At 40.0% G+C, this 17,479-nt stretch overlaps 1 protein-coding gene across 1 annotated transcript in view; it reads left to right on the top strand.

The window, feature by feature from the left end:
- Window positions 1-16,364, top strand: part of tmem178b (transmembrane protein 178B) — a 139,081-nt gene extending 122,717 nt beyond the window's left edge. Inside the window, exons 4-5 of the mRNA XM_041780964.1 lie at window positions 11,232-11,369; window positions 13,653-16,364. Coding sequence (XP_041636898.1) covers window positions 11,232-11,369; window positions 13,653-13,903 — 389 coding nt within the window. The 3' untranslated portion in view covers window positions 13,904-16,364. The remainder of the gene's footprint in view (window positions 1-11,231; window positions 11,370-13,652) is intronic.
- Window positions 16,365-17,479: the final 1,115 nt, after the last annotated feature.

Raw genomic sequence — 17,479 nt, 5'->3', positions numbered from 1 at the left:
CCTCACTCCATTGTTTTCTCCCCGGTGGCGGTACGCATGGGGTAATGAAATTAAGCTCTATTCGTCCTCCCCGGTGAGCCGAGGCTGCAGGCTGATGCTGTGACAGGACCACATGCTGACAGCAGCAAATACGCAGATTTAGAAGCGCTGAGTCACTATTTAATACAAAAACTGGAGAGCTGATATGACTGACAACATGCCTCGCCTACACTTAACCCTAAACCTACCAGCACGCTGATGCAGAAATGCTGAATCCCTTTTTGATACTAAAACGAGACCTCTGATAGGACCAATGACAACATGTCTGACCTAAACTTAACCCTTATTCTTCCAAAATACTGATTCAGAAATGCTGAGTCACCTTTTAATACTAAAACGGGAGTACTGGTATCACCAAAGACAACATGTCTAACCTGAACTTAACCCTAACTTTACCAGTGTAGATATGCTGAATCACTTTTAATCTAATACCCAACTGCTGATGTGACTAACTTCAATCCTAACTCTACCAACAGGTGTATACAGAAATGTTGAGTCATCTAATAGTCCAGAAACAGGCTGGCTGATATGGACAATAACATGCGTAGTCTAATGTTGTCCTTAACTCTATCAACAGGCTTATGTAGAAATGCTGAGTCATGCTAATGTAAACCATCGCAACACGCTAAATCTAACTCTAACCACTTAAAAATCCAAAAAGTGGGAGAGGTTATATGACTGGTGACAACAAGCTTAACCTAACTTTGACCCTAACTTTACCAGCACGCTCTAACATTACTAACAGGCTTATGCAGAAATGCTGAGTCATGCAAATTTAAACTATAACAACATTCTAAACTTACCATTTAACCTTAACCCTAGAGAAGCAGAGTTTCTGAGTCACTTTATAATCCGAAAGTGGGAATGCTAACCTAACTTATTCTCTAACATTACTAACAGGCTTATGCAGAAATGCTGAGTCATGCTAATGTAAACCACGGCCAACGTGCTACCTTTAAAACGGACCCTAGCAAAGCAGAATTGCTGAGTCATTTTCCGAAAGTGGGAATGCTTATATGACTGGCAACAACAAGCTTAACCTAACTCTTACCCTAAATTTTACCAACACACTTATGCAGAAATGCTCAGTCATGCTAATGTTTACCACGGCAACATGGTAAACCTACCCTTAACTCTAACTTTGCCAATGCAGAAATGCAGTCATGCTAATGTAAACCACTGCAACATGCTAAACCTACCTTTAACCCTAACTCTACCGATGCAGAAATGCTGAGTCGCTTTATAATCCAAAAGCGGGATGCTAATATGACTGACAGCAACAAGCTAAACCTAGCCAACCCTTACCCTACCAACACGCCCATGAAGAAATGCTGAGTCTCTTTATAATCCAAAAGCAAGATGCTAACCTAACTTTAACATTTTAGCAATTTCATTGCTAAAATGTGGAAATGTCATTAGAAAAAAATGTACCTACTGTACATAGGAAAAGAAGTACTGTTGCAAAAAGGTTAAATAATTGCATTTTGAAGCAAAGATTGAAGTTAAGGCCCAGGTTGACAATAAAACAAACAGAAGTTATAACAGACAGCTTTAAAATCATCTAAACTCATTGCTTTTGCTGTGAAGGTCGGCAGTGGGTTTTGAACTATTATCTGGTAAACCGAAATGCATCATCTCTTTTACGCACAGTGAAACTTTAGAAAATCAACCATGGTTTATCAGCCACTATTCCGTACAGTGAAATTACGTTGCTGATGTGAAAGCTTGCATTGACTCACTACATGCTCAAAAAAATAATTTCTTAAAAAAATAAAACCACACGAAAAAAAAGCATCTGGTGTGCAAGGACTTCAGATCCCCTCATGGTATGAGTTAGAAGTGGCCAGGTGACGAGACATCTGATTTCTGAACAGACAATGACAGATTTGACAAATGACAGCAGAAATGTTAGTATGCATTTGAATTAGGCTCAAACTTAATGTGAAAACGCTGAGTCTTCATGACTGAACTTATTCTGGATCTTCATGTGATTTTATCAGTGTGATAACATCTGGTAGGAACAACACAGTTTAGCTCTGTTTTGATCTAAAAAAATGGTGGGGAAAGGCTGTTTTTGCCCAGGAGCATCACTAATTAAAATGGGAATTTCTTATGGCATATGTCCAATGGATTTTTTGTTTGTTTGTTTGTTTGTTGGCAGTGAACTTGGAAACTGGATCGTTTCTGGGTATTTCAAGCCTCCAGAGTCAGCAGCATAGTACTGATGAACTTAAGTAACTTCAAATATGGGCACTAAAATAGGAGATAAATACAACTTGTGTGACATCCAGTCCAATATTTGCAGAAGTTGTTTGGGTGTTTTTTGGTCTCTGTCTCCTTTTGACAAAGAAAAATAAATCCTCTTTCTCTGGATGCGGTGAATCCAGCTGAGTGGGAGTAGTCAAGGTCACAGACTGAAGATCCTCCAACACTTATTGTTCCCTAAAAAAAACATCCTAGAGTTGCACACTGTGTTGCCACACCGTTCATTGTAACAGTGTGGGGGAGTATCCAAGGCAAACCACTGATTAACAGGCAATCTTGGAGCTGTTACAGACGGGACATTTTCCTCTCAATCTAACTGAAAGAATAACGTTCCCACACGGGGAACAAAAGCCATTTCCCTTTTATGAAATAATGTTTGATTGGGCCATCGGTCCTGGAGCAGAGAACGTAATTAAAAGGGAATTGCGGCTTGGAGTTGAACAATAGAAGCTATTAAAGAGTAGAAAAGAGCAGGCAGACAGTGGTCTGTTAAATGCTGATACAGTAAACAAATGAGCAAAGTTATTGTCCACAGTTATTCAGTCATCCAATATGAGGATATAAAGACAGCGATTTTTTATGATCATCTGGTCCTTCTATTATTCCATCATTCTGCTTTTTTACTGTTAAAAATTATTGTTCTATTGAACATTTCATTATTTCTGTCATTTATGTCGACTTCTATTGTTTCTCTCAAGGAACAACAGCCCAGCTATTTAACAGCAACTGAAGAACAATGACTATTGTTAATGTTACAACCGTATTTTAATGCTGGACAGAAAAAGGCAAAGATGTTGAAGTTGAATACAAATCTGACTTCAATTATATTCTACTACACATGTTGATAACTGCTCTTTTACTTTTACCAAACAAAGAAAATTTGTTTTTTAAGATTAAAGGTACACTAAAAGACAACACTAAAAAGATTAGGCCGGCACTGCCAGGACCTCAAATGGTGAAGCTAGCAATGTCAGGACCTCAAATAATAAGACCAGCAATGTCAGACACTTAGATGATGAGGCCAGCAATGTCAGGACCTCAAATGGTGAAGCCAGCAATGTCATGACCTCAAATAATAAGACCAGCAATGTCAGAACCTAAAAAAGTGAGGCCAGCAATGTCAGGACCTTGAATTATGAGACCAGCAAATGTCAAGACCTAAAAAGATGAGCCCTGCAATGTAAGGACCTTAAATGATCAGACTAGCAATGTTTGGATCTAAAAAGATGAGGCCAGCAATGTCAGGAGCTTGAATTATGAGACCAGTAATGTCAAGACCTAAAAAGATGAGGCCTGTAATGTCAGGACCTTAAAAGATAATATCCGCAATGTCAGGACTTAAGATAATGAGATGAGCAATGTCAAGAACTTAAACAATGAGGACAGCAATGTTAGGACCTTAAATGATCAGACCAGCAGTGTTAGGATCTAAATAATGAGGACTGCGATGTCAATACCTGAAATGTTGAGGCTAGCAATTTTAAGACCTCAAATAATAGGGCCAGAAATATGAGGTCATAAAATAGTGTGGCTTTTAATGCCAGGACCTAAAACAATAAGGCCTGCAATGTTTAGAACAGTAGTGATCAAGACTGGAAACATTAATTATGTTAATTAATCATTAGGGGTGTGAATCTCTCCTTCTCAAGATGATTCAATTTGAAGACTATGATTTGATTCACTGACAATCCATTAAAATACAGAATGATTCAGTTTGGTATGATTTGATCTAGTACAATCTGATAATAGAATTTAAACAAATTTTTGCTTTAACAAAACATAGAAAAAAAGGGGAAAACAAGATAATTTCATAATAATCTAAGTTTATTTGATCTTTTTTTTTTTTAAATAGACTAAATGCCAGGCCTCCTGAAATTATGTTTAAGAAAGTTTTTATCACACCCAGGAGCCCAGGTGTCTTACTTTGACATTAAATAGGGAGATAAATATTAAAATGAGTTTTTACTGGTACATGTTTGTCCTTCTGTACTTGTAACTTCCTTAGCATTATTAATCCCAATAACAGTAGAGACTAAATATCAAATTTTCCCAAGAAGCACAAATTAAAATGAATTTAAAGTCACAAGGAGATTTGGACAGACAGACCTCTGTGTGTGCTAGTACAGGAGAACAAGGGGTTGAAATAATATTAAAAACAGTCAAACTAAAACAGCTTTCTATATCTTTTTTTTTCCTTTCATAATTCCTCTTAATGTGAGTATTTAGTCTACGTGTCGCCAGAACATCGTTGTTTCTTCTCTCTTTGTATCTGACCGTTCTTGATTGTTTTCATTTTCATTTTCTTCTTCCATTTACAACGACTAAGGTGTTGGGCAGATGCTCTACAGATGTGGAGTTATCAATTATCCATGTTGTTTCTATGTATAGATCTTGATTTTTTTACCTTATGGACCAAAGCAAATTTTTGTTGCACACAAAAGTGATTATGTTGCTCACAATTTCAGGCTCATTTGATGTAAAATTGACATAAAACTATAAAAAGTGTGGCAGTATGGCAGACTGATTCGGATTGCTCTGCTTCCTTCATTGCATTGTCTCTGTTGAGAATATCAGCGTTGCACACAGGTGGGTGCACACAGTATAACCTGGGGTATATCTGTCACTCATCTTTCTCAAACTTCTGTGGGGATGAAACGTGGTGAAACGCAGCAGGATGGATGGCGCCTGACAGCACGAACACTCGGCCTGAATTCTGACTGCTGTATAAACCTCTAAGGATCCACAGAGCACGACAGACAGGCCGACAGCTGCAGAGACGAGCATCAAACCGTGCATCAGATCCCTCTGTGAGGTATCCACATCAGAGCTGACACGGCTCAGTCACCCATGAATCCGGGCTAAACGATATGCAGATACAGGTCAGCTGTTTACCTCGCTGTGTTGTCATGAGATGTGATGTAGAGCTGAGTCTCAACACAGCATGGCAGACTCAACCTGAAGCTCTTTATACCTGCATTCATGCTGTGTAGGATGGAACCCCAAGACGCCCAGACCATAATAACCACTGCAATTGTTATTGATGTAACAGCATGGTGCTGAAACCTGATTGACGGGTGATCAGTCCAAGGTGTAACCCACCTCTCTCTGAGTGATTGCTGGGATTAACGGAAGCCCGCGTGACACCAAATGGGATCAGTGGTGTAGATAATTGATGGATGGATGATCAACACAAGCTTGCAATTTTTAGGACAACAAAAATGTAGCAAGCAATGTCAGGAAAAGGAAAGAGACCAGCAATTTCAAACACTAAGGGAAGGTGGCCTGCATTTGTGATGACCTAAAATAACAAGAGATTGCACATTATGAACAATTTCCTGAACAGACAGTAAGAAGTTGTTGGGGTTATAATGCTAGAATTATTGGTTATTGTTGAAATATGAAGAATTATTACTATAATTATAGATAAGATTATTAATCAAGATTAATGATTAACAGGGCAACACCCTGAAGACAAGGATCAAAAATCAAAAAGGAGCAAAAAAAGAGTCTTGTGTCCAACTAGATCCAGAAGGAAACAGAGGTTAGTCCATTAATGGTACCTCCACGGTTCCAGCAAGTTAAAAGCCTTGTGCCATAAAAATTCAGCTTTAAGACAAGAGCAGGGCTCGTATTGTCCTGCTCGCGGGAGAAGACTTGTGTGTCCTTCTTCAGATTCTGATTGGCCTTCTGCCGCACTTTCGTCCAGATGACATCGAAGGATGAAGAAACTCTTTGTACTTGACCAGCTGGTTGCTGACTGCGCAACAATTTAAGCTAAAGCTAAGAAAACAGAGCAACAGTGGAAGGCAGCTGTTATGCAAGGCTAGTCATAGGCAATGATATGGGGGGGTCTCAATTGGTTTTATTACCTGTGACCCCCCTACAGAGTCCCCTCAGGTCTCAGGGCAAGAGTGTGTCCTGCAAGTGTTACAGGGAAGATGAGTCTTACTGGGAAGATGGTCCATTGTTTAAACATTTAAACTACAAAAACCAGTTCTATGTTTGTTTACTAGGTTTGAGTTTTTGTTGTCCACATGGCTGATTCCCAGCAGAGATAGGATCAATATCTGGAACTACCAGGAGAAGGAGGCCAGGATTGACATAAATTGTTCAAAGTGGATCCACAAGCCATTTCAACACAGTTTGGCCTCTTAACTGAATGCTTCCTTTATGTGCCAAACATGCAGCAACACCAGACAAGGAAAAAAAGACCAGCCTTGAACTGGAATAGCCATTCATTTGAAGTTTTACAGTATTTTAATCACTTTTGTATGTAAATGATATCTGTATTTCTAAGTCAGTGCCAGAGTTTTAATCATCAGTAATTGCCAATCAGTGAGCATGTGTCCAGGCTTTGAATCAGCTCTGTTTGGCCGGAGATCACTCATTCAGTAAAACTCATCTGCTGGCAGACAGCTCGGCCTCTCTGTGTGCTTTCATTTTGATGCTCCTGCAGCATGTCACAAACTTGCTGACATCCATCCTTCTCCTGGCTTTTAATTCCCCTGCCCCCTTTCCCTCACGTCTCTACTTTTCTCTGCAGGTAGGATACCAATCAGCTGTTTGATTACGTCCCATCTGATCTGATCATTTTCTGCTTTATAATCAATCAGGGTTCTTATTTTAAGCTCTGTATTTCAAAAGCATTACAATCGGCTGTCTTGTTCATGCAGACAAAGGTCGACAATGTCCCATGGAAACAGATGACATAATTAGCCAGAGGGCTCTCCTCTTCCTCGAGTTGACTGCAAGGGATTTGTCTTCAGCCTTAAACGTGCTGTGGTCACTTGGTGACCTGGAGGATGATAAAGAACGAGCTGAGTGCTGATTGGAGCTGACAGACGGAGTTACAGGCAGGCCGCAGAACGAGACTAAACATCGGTCAAAATGTAGAGCAACAACTCACTATGACCTCTGCCACTGTCATTCTTAGATGATGTTCATTAACAAGAACAAATACATGTTGGAATAATTGTTAGTGCTCACTACAGCCCTCAGTTTCACTAAAATGATTTTTTGAGTAAATCAAGAAATTTAAAGAAAAACTGAGGTGGAGAATATTTCATATTTTTTTATAAAATAAAAGAGGAAGCCTTTAATCTGAATCCATTCATGTATGAAACGGAGCATGTTTTGACGTTTTGTGTCTCAGCAGTGTCGCTGACTGTCACATGGTGCCACTGCAAAGGTCAGCAGTCACCGCGGTTTTATGTGTGATTGACAGGAAGTTCCACATGGACTCTTTCCTCATGATGTCAGGCACCGACGTCAGCGTTTGCATGTAAAGAACCCAACATCCTCATAAATTCTGCAGAAATGCTGATTTTGTCACATTACTTTCTTAGAGAGATTCTCCTTCAGTGTACAGGCAGAGAAATTCAGAAATCTCTCTACATTGACTAAAATTATATTCACCCTCTTCAAGTTAGTATTTAGTAGACACACCTCTGGCTGCTATCGCAGCACAGAGTATGTATGGATGGGTCTCAATCAAGCTTGCACATCTAGACATTGCAGTTGTACTCCATTATTCTTTGCAAAACCGCTCAAGCCCTGTCAGGCTGCACGTGGATCCGCTGTGAACAACCCTTTTCAAGTCCACCTACTCATTCTCTATTGGCTTGAGGTCTGGGCTTTCACTCGGCCACCCTAGAACACTGACCTTGTTGTCTTGAAATATTTCTGTGTAGCTTTCGCTGTATGCTTCAAGTCATTATGTTGCTGGAAAATAAAATCTCTCCCAATCTGTAGTTCTCTTGCAGACTGAATAAGATTGTTCTCCGGGATTTCTATTTTGCCACCTTCATTTTGGCCTCTACTTTTTTAAGCCTTCTAGGGCCATCTGCTGAGAAGCATTCCCACAGCATGATGCTGCCACCACCATGCTTCACAGTGAGGATGGTGTGTTTTTGGTGCAGTGTTTACTTACACTTATGCTGTTCAATAACCTTTTCTCTGAGTTGCTCGGAGTGTTCTTTTGACTTCATGGTGCATTGGAAGCCAGGAATACTGATTAACCAGTGACTGGACCTTCCATACACAGGTTTCTTTATGCTACACCTATTGTGAGTGGGATCAGTGTGAAAGAGGCACTAAATATCCATGCTACATTACGCATCTTTAAATTATAATAATGATAATAGTAATTATAATTTTATGTGCAGTTGGGGAGCAAAGAAAATTGCACCTTTTGAATGCTTTTGTGCTTCAATTAAGAATATATTGTGTTTTCACTCGTCTTTATTTAAAGTTCAGTATGTTGAATGTTTTTATGGTATAAAGAGGACACACCGCAGCAGACGGAGTTGAAATGAGGCCATGAGGACAGCAGCTCTCTCTGCAGGAGAGTAATGACAGAGACAGCTACACGCTGAACATTATAAAGAGGAGAAGAAGAGCTCCGAGCTAAACTGCCCCCCCCCCAACCCACCTCTATGAGGAGATTAGAAAGTCATGGATGGAGAGCTCTGCTAGGGGAGAATTGGGGAGGATTCAGGTAGAGGACAGCATGAGGAGGAGGAGAAAAGCATGACCAGGTTTACTAGTGAAGTTTCTTATAAATAAATCTAGACATGTTCATTTGTTTGGCAGTAAAATATGTAGATTATATGAATCTGATTTATGGGTTTAGCTCTGATCTTTTAGTGGTAAAACACACTTTTATTGCCATTGTTATAAAAAAATAGTGATAATTTTAAATTGTAAATTGACACCTGTGTCTGGAAGGTCCAGTCACTAGTTAATCATTACTCCTGGCTACCATTACACCATGAAGACAAAAAAAAAAAAAAAAAAACAAACTCCAAGGAGTTCAGAGAAAATGTTATTGAAGAGCATAAGCCAGGGGATGGATACAAAATAATTTCCAAGGCACTGAACATCCCCCTGGAGTTCAGGTAAATAAATCAAGACATGGAAGGAACATGGCACATGTGTAAATCTGCCTGGATCAGGCCGTCCTCACAAACTGAGTGAGCGTGCAAGAAGGAGGCTAGTGGGAGAGGCCACCATGATACCTATGACTACTCTGAAGGAGCTTCAGCTGAGATGAGAGAGTGGCAAAAAGAAAACTCATATTAAATCTGGATTAGAGTTCACCAAAAGGCATGTGGGAGACTCCATGGTCAAGTGGAAGAAAGTTCTTTAATCTGATGAGACCAAAATGGTGCTTTTTGGCCATCAGACAACATGTGTTCTTTGGTGGACACCACAAACACACCATCCCCGCTGTGAAGCATGGTGGTGGCAGCATCATGCTGTGGGGATGCTTCGAGGCAGCCAGCCCTGGAAGGCTTGTAAAGGTAGAGGGTAAAATGAATGCAGCAAAATATGGAAAATCCTGGAGGGCATTCTTATTCAGTCTACAAGTGACTTCTTTTACATTACATATATTAATTTAATTGATATTTTTTGTAGAAATCTGCTTTCACTTTGACATTAAAGAGATTTTTTGTACTTTTTAAAATCAAAAAAGCCAAATTATATTGACCATGACTGATAAATAAAATCAATAAGACAAATTTTAACAGCTAAAAAATTTATTTTTTCTGTTTTTTACATTACAAAATTCAGGTTTTTATGCACTTTAATTGGCATTTAAAGGGTTGAATTCTTAATATATATATTTTTTTGTATCTATGATCATCTGATCTTGATTTTAAAAAATAAATGTGAAAAAGTGGAATTTTTTATGTTTAGTACTTTTATTGATATTTATGTATGGGTCAATTTTTGGCTAAATACACCCTAAATGTAACAATTTAAATTATAAAATTTTAAAAAAGCATAAAAATCAGAGATGCTGCTCATTATTTACCCATTCAAGGCTGTAATTATCCCTTTCAAGGTAATTCAATTGAAATTTTGTGTTTTAAACATTACATATGTCAGGATTTTTGCATATAAATTGGCACTGAAACAGTTGAGTTCCTCAAAATTAACGTGTTTTGATATTTAGGATCAGGTCAGATCTTGATTTCAAAATGTATGCAAAAAAAGTTGGATGAAAATGTATGTATTTTAGTTTTATTGTTATTACCTCCACCAAGGAGGTTATGTGATCTGGTGGGTTTGTTTGTTTGTCCGTTTGTTGGTTTGTTCGTTTGTTAGCAACATAACTCAAAAAGTTGTGGATGGATTTTGATGGAATTTTTCAGGAAATGTCAGAAATGGCATAAGGAAGAACTGATTCGATTTTGGGCCTGATCCGGATCACCATCTAGATCCAGGAATTTTTTTAAAGATTCTGTACTATTGGGAGATAGGGCTAATGGCGGAGGTCTGTGCTATTACATCTTTACACCAGGAGCAGACATGAGTAACTTCAATCCCAGCAGCATTTTGGGTGTGTTTCTATTCAAAGTTTTGGAGTTTATAGAGCTTGAAATACGCACGCCCGGTCGTGGTGACGAGTCGGAGCGTAACAGAGAGAAAGACAGCGAATTGTAGCAAGAATACTCACAATGCTGGGAGGAATAGAGGAATATTCACCCTCTGCCATGACTTCCACTCGTCCAGTGAGACCATGGGTGAGACTGAGTGCATCTGTTGGCACCAGCAGGCAATGCTTCCACCATGACAGTCCACCCATAGCGAAGCCAATAATTTACCTCACCATGTTTCCACCCCACCAGGGAGGGAATAATCGGTGAATGTCATGGTGGGGGGCATATGGGGATGGATCCAGGAACTTTTGAAAGGATTCTTCACTATTGGGAGATAGGGCTAATGGTGGAGGTCTGGGCTCTCCGAGTGCTTTTTTAGTTTATGTATGCTGCCATTTTTGGTCATTACCACCTTCAAAGTAACAATTTATTCTACACCATCTGAGGGTGATGACATCACTTGCCTCTAAAAATATTTATTTCGGCTTCCTACTGGTAAATACCTGGATGTTTAACCCTCCCTCTTCTTTTGTGTCTTGCCAGACTTGCGGAGGATGACGGCGGGCTTCATGGGCATGGCGGTGGCCATCATCCTGTTCGGCTGGATCATCGGCGTGCTGGGCTGCTGCTGGGACCGAGGACTCATGCAGTACGTGGCCGGACTCCTCTTCCTCATGGGAGGTGAGTCAGACGTCGATTTATCATCTTAATTATGTCAGAAATAAAAGAAGAGGATTAAATAATCCTTCATACAGTAACTTTAGGTTTATTTCCCCAGTGTAATTTTGTCTCCATCCATCAGCTGAGAGGGTTTCCTAGTTTTACACATGAACACATTTCTATTAAGAGAACTGCAGGGAGGGACAAATAAACTCCACTCTTCTATGTTTAATGGTTTTAATGGGAAACTTGAGCACTTCCTCTTCTTTAGGGAGATCAGTCACATCCCTCTGCAGTATTTTTCATAAGTATTGAGCTCTATTGATGAGTAAATTGATGAGTGAAACATGACCAGAGTGACAGCTATCATGCTTTCAACATAAACCTGTGAGTGTTTCTGATTTACTCTGATGAATGAAAGTGAAATCAGCTCCCACAGCTCTAAACAGTCACAGTCTGCCCTGAGTGTCCCAGATTCTGCCAGTGGACACTCAGTAGAAACTACACCAACAGAGGCAGTGACATGCAGCGCTCTGGCAGGCGGCGGCTGCACACTCAATTATGATGGCTGTTGGATTAGCGCTGTGCCCTACAGTTGTATAATGAACAGGCAATTAAAAAGTCAATTATATTTGTTGGCAGTGAAGGCAGCAGAAATAAGCCGGGTCAGGATGCCGCCGAGCAGCCTGCAGGGCCACACGGCCCCCAAAACAGGGACGGATTTAATGTCTGCAGCTCTGAACGCTGCAGAAATAAACAGACGAGGAGAGGCTGCAGAGAGGAGAGCAGAGGCAGATTGCATCAATTAAAGATGAATAATCTTATATATAAATACAACCCCAGTTCAAAAAAAGTTGGGGCACTATGTAAAATAAAAACAGAATGCAATGGTTGTTAAATCTCTTAAACCCATATTTTATTCACAATAGAACATAAATAACATCCAATTTGAAACTGAAAATAATAGCTCATTTTTAATTTGATGGCAGCAACACATCTCTAAAAAGTAGCGACATGTTTACCATTGTGTAGCATTCCCTCTTCTTCAGGCTGTAATTTTCTGGGAAATGAGGGGACCAGTTTCCAAGTATTGGCAGAGGAATGTTGTCCCATTCACAGCACTTCTGGTTCTTCTTTGCCAGATTTTTCCTTTTATGATGCTCCAAATGTTTTTTATTGGTGAAAGGTCTGGATTTGTGAAGCCATGATGTTGTGATAGTTGTGTGTGGTTTAGCAATGTCTATTTGCAAGACCTTCCCTGAGAGCGACATTGTCTGGATGGCAGCGGAAGTTGCTCTAAAATCTCAGTCTCTTCAGTATTGATAGTGCCTTTCCAGATGTGTAAGGTGTTCACGCCACAGGCGCTCATGCAACCCCATACCATCAGAGATGCAAGCTTTTGAACTCTGCACTGATTAAAAACAATAATAAAGCCAGATGGTCCAGTTTGCAGGGCACAGCGTCCATGGTTTCCAAAAAAATTTCAAGTTTCGATTCACGTGGCCACAGAACAGTTTTCCATTTGGCCTCAGTCAATTTTTAACCAGCTTTGGACAAGAGAGGATGGCAGTGTTACTGGATTGTGTTCACAAATGGCTTCTTCTTTTAATGATACGATTGCTGTATGATTGCTTTAACTTGCATTAGTGGATGGTACAGCCAACTGTGTTGATAGACAATGGTTTCTGAGCCCATTTTCAGTACAGAATCATGCCTGTTTTTAATGCAGGGCTACCTGAGGGCCCCAAGATCACCAGCATCCAATACTGACCTTCGGCCTTGTCCCTTCCTCACAGAGGTTGATCTAGATTCTCTGATTTGTAGATGGTGGGAAATTCAAAGTCTTTGTAGTTTTACATAAGAAACATTTTTCTGATACAATTTTTCACAGATTGATGAACATCTGCCCATCTTCACTTCTGAGAGACTTTGCCTCTGCAAAAAGCTCCTTTTATACCCAGTCATGTTACTGACCTGTTGGCAATTAACCTGATTAGTTACAAAAGGCTCCCCAAGCTGTTTTTCATTAGTACCATTTACTTCTCCAGGCTTTTGTAACTCCATCCCTACATTTCTGAGATGTGTTGTTTCCATGAAATTCAAATGAGCTAATATCTTTCATGAAATGGTACAACATCTCGGTTTCAACATTTGATTTGTTTATGTTCAATTAAGAATGAAATATGGGTTATTAGATTTAACAGTCATTACATTGTTTTAATTTACATTTTACATAGTGACCCAGTTTTTTTGGAATCATGGTTGTATTTGACAGAGGTTTCACATTTTCTTTTGTCATTTCAGGAACCTTCTGCATCATCTCCCTCTGCACCTGTGTCGCCGGCATCAACTTCGAGCTGTCCCGTTACCCGCGGTACCTATATGGTCTGCCCGACGACATCGGCCACGGCTACGGCTGGTCCATGTTCTGCGCCTGGGGCGGCCTTGGCCTCACCCTCATCGCTGGTTTCTTCTGCACCCTGGCGCCCTCTGTCCAGCCCATCCCCCGATCCACCTGCCCCAAGTCTAGACAGGAGAACGGCACCGTCTGCTAAGAGCGTCCGCCATGAGACGACCGACTGAATCACAAACCAGATCGACAAACAGAAAACTCAACCATGTCTTCATCCGTCCAATCATCTTCAGTCTCCTGGGTATTTTTTTTATCTGTGCGTGTGTTTAAATGGGTGTCTTGATCTTGAAAATAAGAGAAAAAAACTGAAGAACTACAGAAATATTATCAAAAATCTGAAGTTGTGCTTGTTTTGTTGTTGTTGAGCGGACACTGAGATGGACCGTGACCAGGAAAGGTTGCACAGGAAGTATTTAAGGACCACGAAGGACTGAAAAATGGTGGATAAAACCGTCTTACAACAGGGGACGGACTCAGCAGAGTTGGATTGAAACAGTTTGGGTGTTGGATCGCTCAAAGGGCGTTCCTCATTGACTCGGCCTCGTGGAGCCACTTGTTGGATAATCCAGAAGTCATCGGACCAAACACCAAACTTTAACCCAGCTGGATTAGGATTATCTGTTGACTTTCAGGGATCTACTTCAGTCCCTCTAACGTTTGAGGAAATGTTGGTGTTTTGGAGGTCGGGGACCATCACTCTTGTACATTATTGTACAGAATATTCCAGAGAAAAGACAACCAGGACCTAACATGATGGACCGTTTTCATTCTCCTGTAGTTACATTCCAGTCTGTCCGATGATCCCGTATTTCCATCTAGCGTTTTATACATCCTTCCTCTCTGATTCAGAGTGTTTCCTTTTTACAGAACCCGTCATGTTGTGAACAAACTGTCGACTGTTTCTTCTCAGCAAATGTTTGAGTTTTTCATTCTAGTCATAAAGATGAGGCTGACTACACACCAGATGATTATAAATTATTTTGAAAACATGGTAGACCAAGGGCAGATGGAGCATTTTGGATGATTTTTAATAAAATAAACCAGAGATACTCAATCTGCTGCACTCAAGCTGCATGTTGTTCCTTAAGACCGGATCTGACTAAAAGAAAATGGCATGAAATTTGCCAATTGCAGTGTCAAAGACCGATGTCAAACGTTTGGCCCAAAAATGAACGTCAGGCATGACCAAAATACGTTCAGGATGCCCTACGACCACGATCAATAAGACTGGCAGCTCAGAGTTGTTCTTTACTCTTCCATCTAGTGTGACAGCCAAACTCAATGCGAGCAACGTATATCCTGATGCTAAACCCTGACCCAGCCAAAGTGATTGCTAGTCCTCAGTTTCGGCCATTCAGAACAGCTAATGGACATTTGCTTTAGATAGCCATGTGTGACCAATAACCTGCATTTAACTGCAACAAAATACATAAATCAGAAACCCTGCTTTAAGTATGTGTAAAACTGGACAGAGGAAACATTTTTCTTTCTGAACCTGATCCTAGACCGAGAAAGCCTACAGTAAACCCGAGTAACTGTTGTCCTGTTATTAAAGTATGCTAGATACATATTACACATGACCAGATCTTGGAAATGACCGTGCAAATACATTATTTTGTCTTTGTGTAAGTTTAAACACCAAAAACGAAGCGCTTTTCTTTACATGCATAACGTTAGTTGCAAAACATATGCCTACATTTAACACATAAAGAACAGCACTTAGCTTTACGTTAGCACTTTTAGCTCCTAGTTAGCACGTTAGCCACTACCATAACTTAGCGGCTGACAACAGCCAAGTATTGTCCTCCGTTGAAAACACCAACAAATCGTACAAACAAAACTCTGCATTCCAAACAAAAATTGAGCTGTCCAATATTAGTCCTCATAAACTGATGATCTCGACTGTAACCTCCATAAGAACAGTTAATTCAACTATCGTGGTTTATTTCGAGTAGAAAGACAAAAGTTCTCTTCTCTCATCGATGGCTCTTTCTATATTGCTGCTGCTGACTAGCCAGGACACTCAGAGCATGAACAATCAGCTACAGGGAAGTGAGGTGGTGCTCTTGGCTAAGCAGAGCTGCTGTTTATGCTTCACAGCTATCTACAGCTCCCTTTCTTTTGACTTCTTCATTACCTGCAGCGATGACTAACACAAAATCCTTCCAAACTGCCGATTTTATTTAAACTTTATTTAACCAGGAAAACCTCATTGAGATTAATCATCTCTTTTTAAGAGTGTCCAAGCCAAAATTTCATTGCATAGTTTTCAGTAACTCTTAACTTGCCTTGAGATAGGCGTTGTTTTATGTCATCTGAGTTGATTTAATGACTATAAATTAGTCATGTGCTTGCTTCCAGAGTAGATAAACAACCCCAGCACCACAACAAAAAAGTGTCATAATAAAATTACTTTAAGTTTATATTACTGGATTCTTGCAACATATCTTGTAGATAACACAAACTATCATTATTCACTGTTTACTTATCTGGTAATTGACATTTTTAACCAGACATTTTGGCTGTTAATATTTTTATCTGCCGGATTTCTGCCAACAGTATGGAAACTCTGCAAACATGTTTGAAAAGCACATAGTTATAGAAGGGCATGCATACCTTTAAGATAACATGGAAATTTTGGTAATTTCTTCAGAATTAACTCGTTATCAGGGGAAAACCAGCTTTGCTATCCCAAAAAGAGAAGATAAATAAGGTCAAATCTTGAGAAAATGACTGAAATGTACTTGCTATCACAGGAAAACTAAAAAGTCAGGCCTAAAATCATCTGGTGTTTAGCCAGCTGTAATGTGTGAATGCCTGAATGTGTGGAGAGGTGTTTGTTTTGCAGTCTCTATTGAAAAAAGTTGTAAAGAATAATCAAACTGACAAAGCGGAGCCCTGCCGTGGGATGCTTTCATGAAAAAGAAGACAAAACAGAGACGTGAAGTTTCCTTTTTTAATCCATCTGACTCCTTCTGGAGATTCCCAGCAGACGGAGCATCATAGAGCGGAGTATTTTTAAAGAGAGTGTCGCTTTCTGCTGCTCAGAACGACATTAGAACTGCATCTGATGAGAACAAACTCCACATTATCTTCCTGGAGCTCCATCACTCCTCCAAACATGCGTCTTTTTCCTACAGCTCTCATGTTTGTGTCGCTTACAGTGGAGACCTGGCAGGGCTTTCTTTGTGAACAGTTCAGCTTCAAAGCACAAGGTTAAAACGGAGAAGGAGAACAGATCTGTCTCTGAAGGAATCCTCAAGGCCTCTGCAAACAATCGGGAGTCAGGAAATCAAACAGCCGCTAACAGGAGTGAGAATATTTCTATGCATCAGCAGAGAGGATGATGGTAATGCAATAAACAGGGACCAAACACAGAACATAGTCAACACTGAATTCAAGGTGGGAGTCATCTTTTAAAAATAAATCCACAGTAAACTTAATTCAGTTTTAATCTATGAAGTTCAACCTAAATTATCCCAGTAATCCAGGCATGTAACCCTGAGGAAGTGAGCACAAGTCTTGCATAGCAGTGGATTGTGGGAGATGTGGTCAGCCTGGGTTCTCCTGTGTTTTGCGCATTCAAAAATGTCTGATGGGACAAATAAGATTGAATAAAATGATTTCCTGTTCAATGACACTAAGTCCATCCCAGCTGCTTCATGTGGTACAACCCAAAGACTGGATGGTGGTATAGTTCAGAAAGAATCAGTATCAT

This window comes from Cheilinus undulatus, linkage group 23 (assembly GCF_018320785.1).
Source record: "Cheilinus undulatus linkage group 23, ASM1832078v1, whole genome shotgun sequence".
Classification (NCBI taxonomy): Eukaryota; Metazoa; Chordata; class Actinopteri; order Labriformes; family Labridae; genus Cheilinus; species Cheilinus undulatus.
This window is presented reverse-complemented; position numbering and strand designations above follow the sequence as displayed.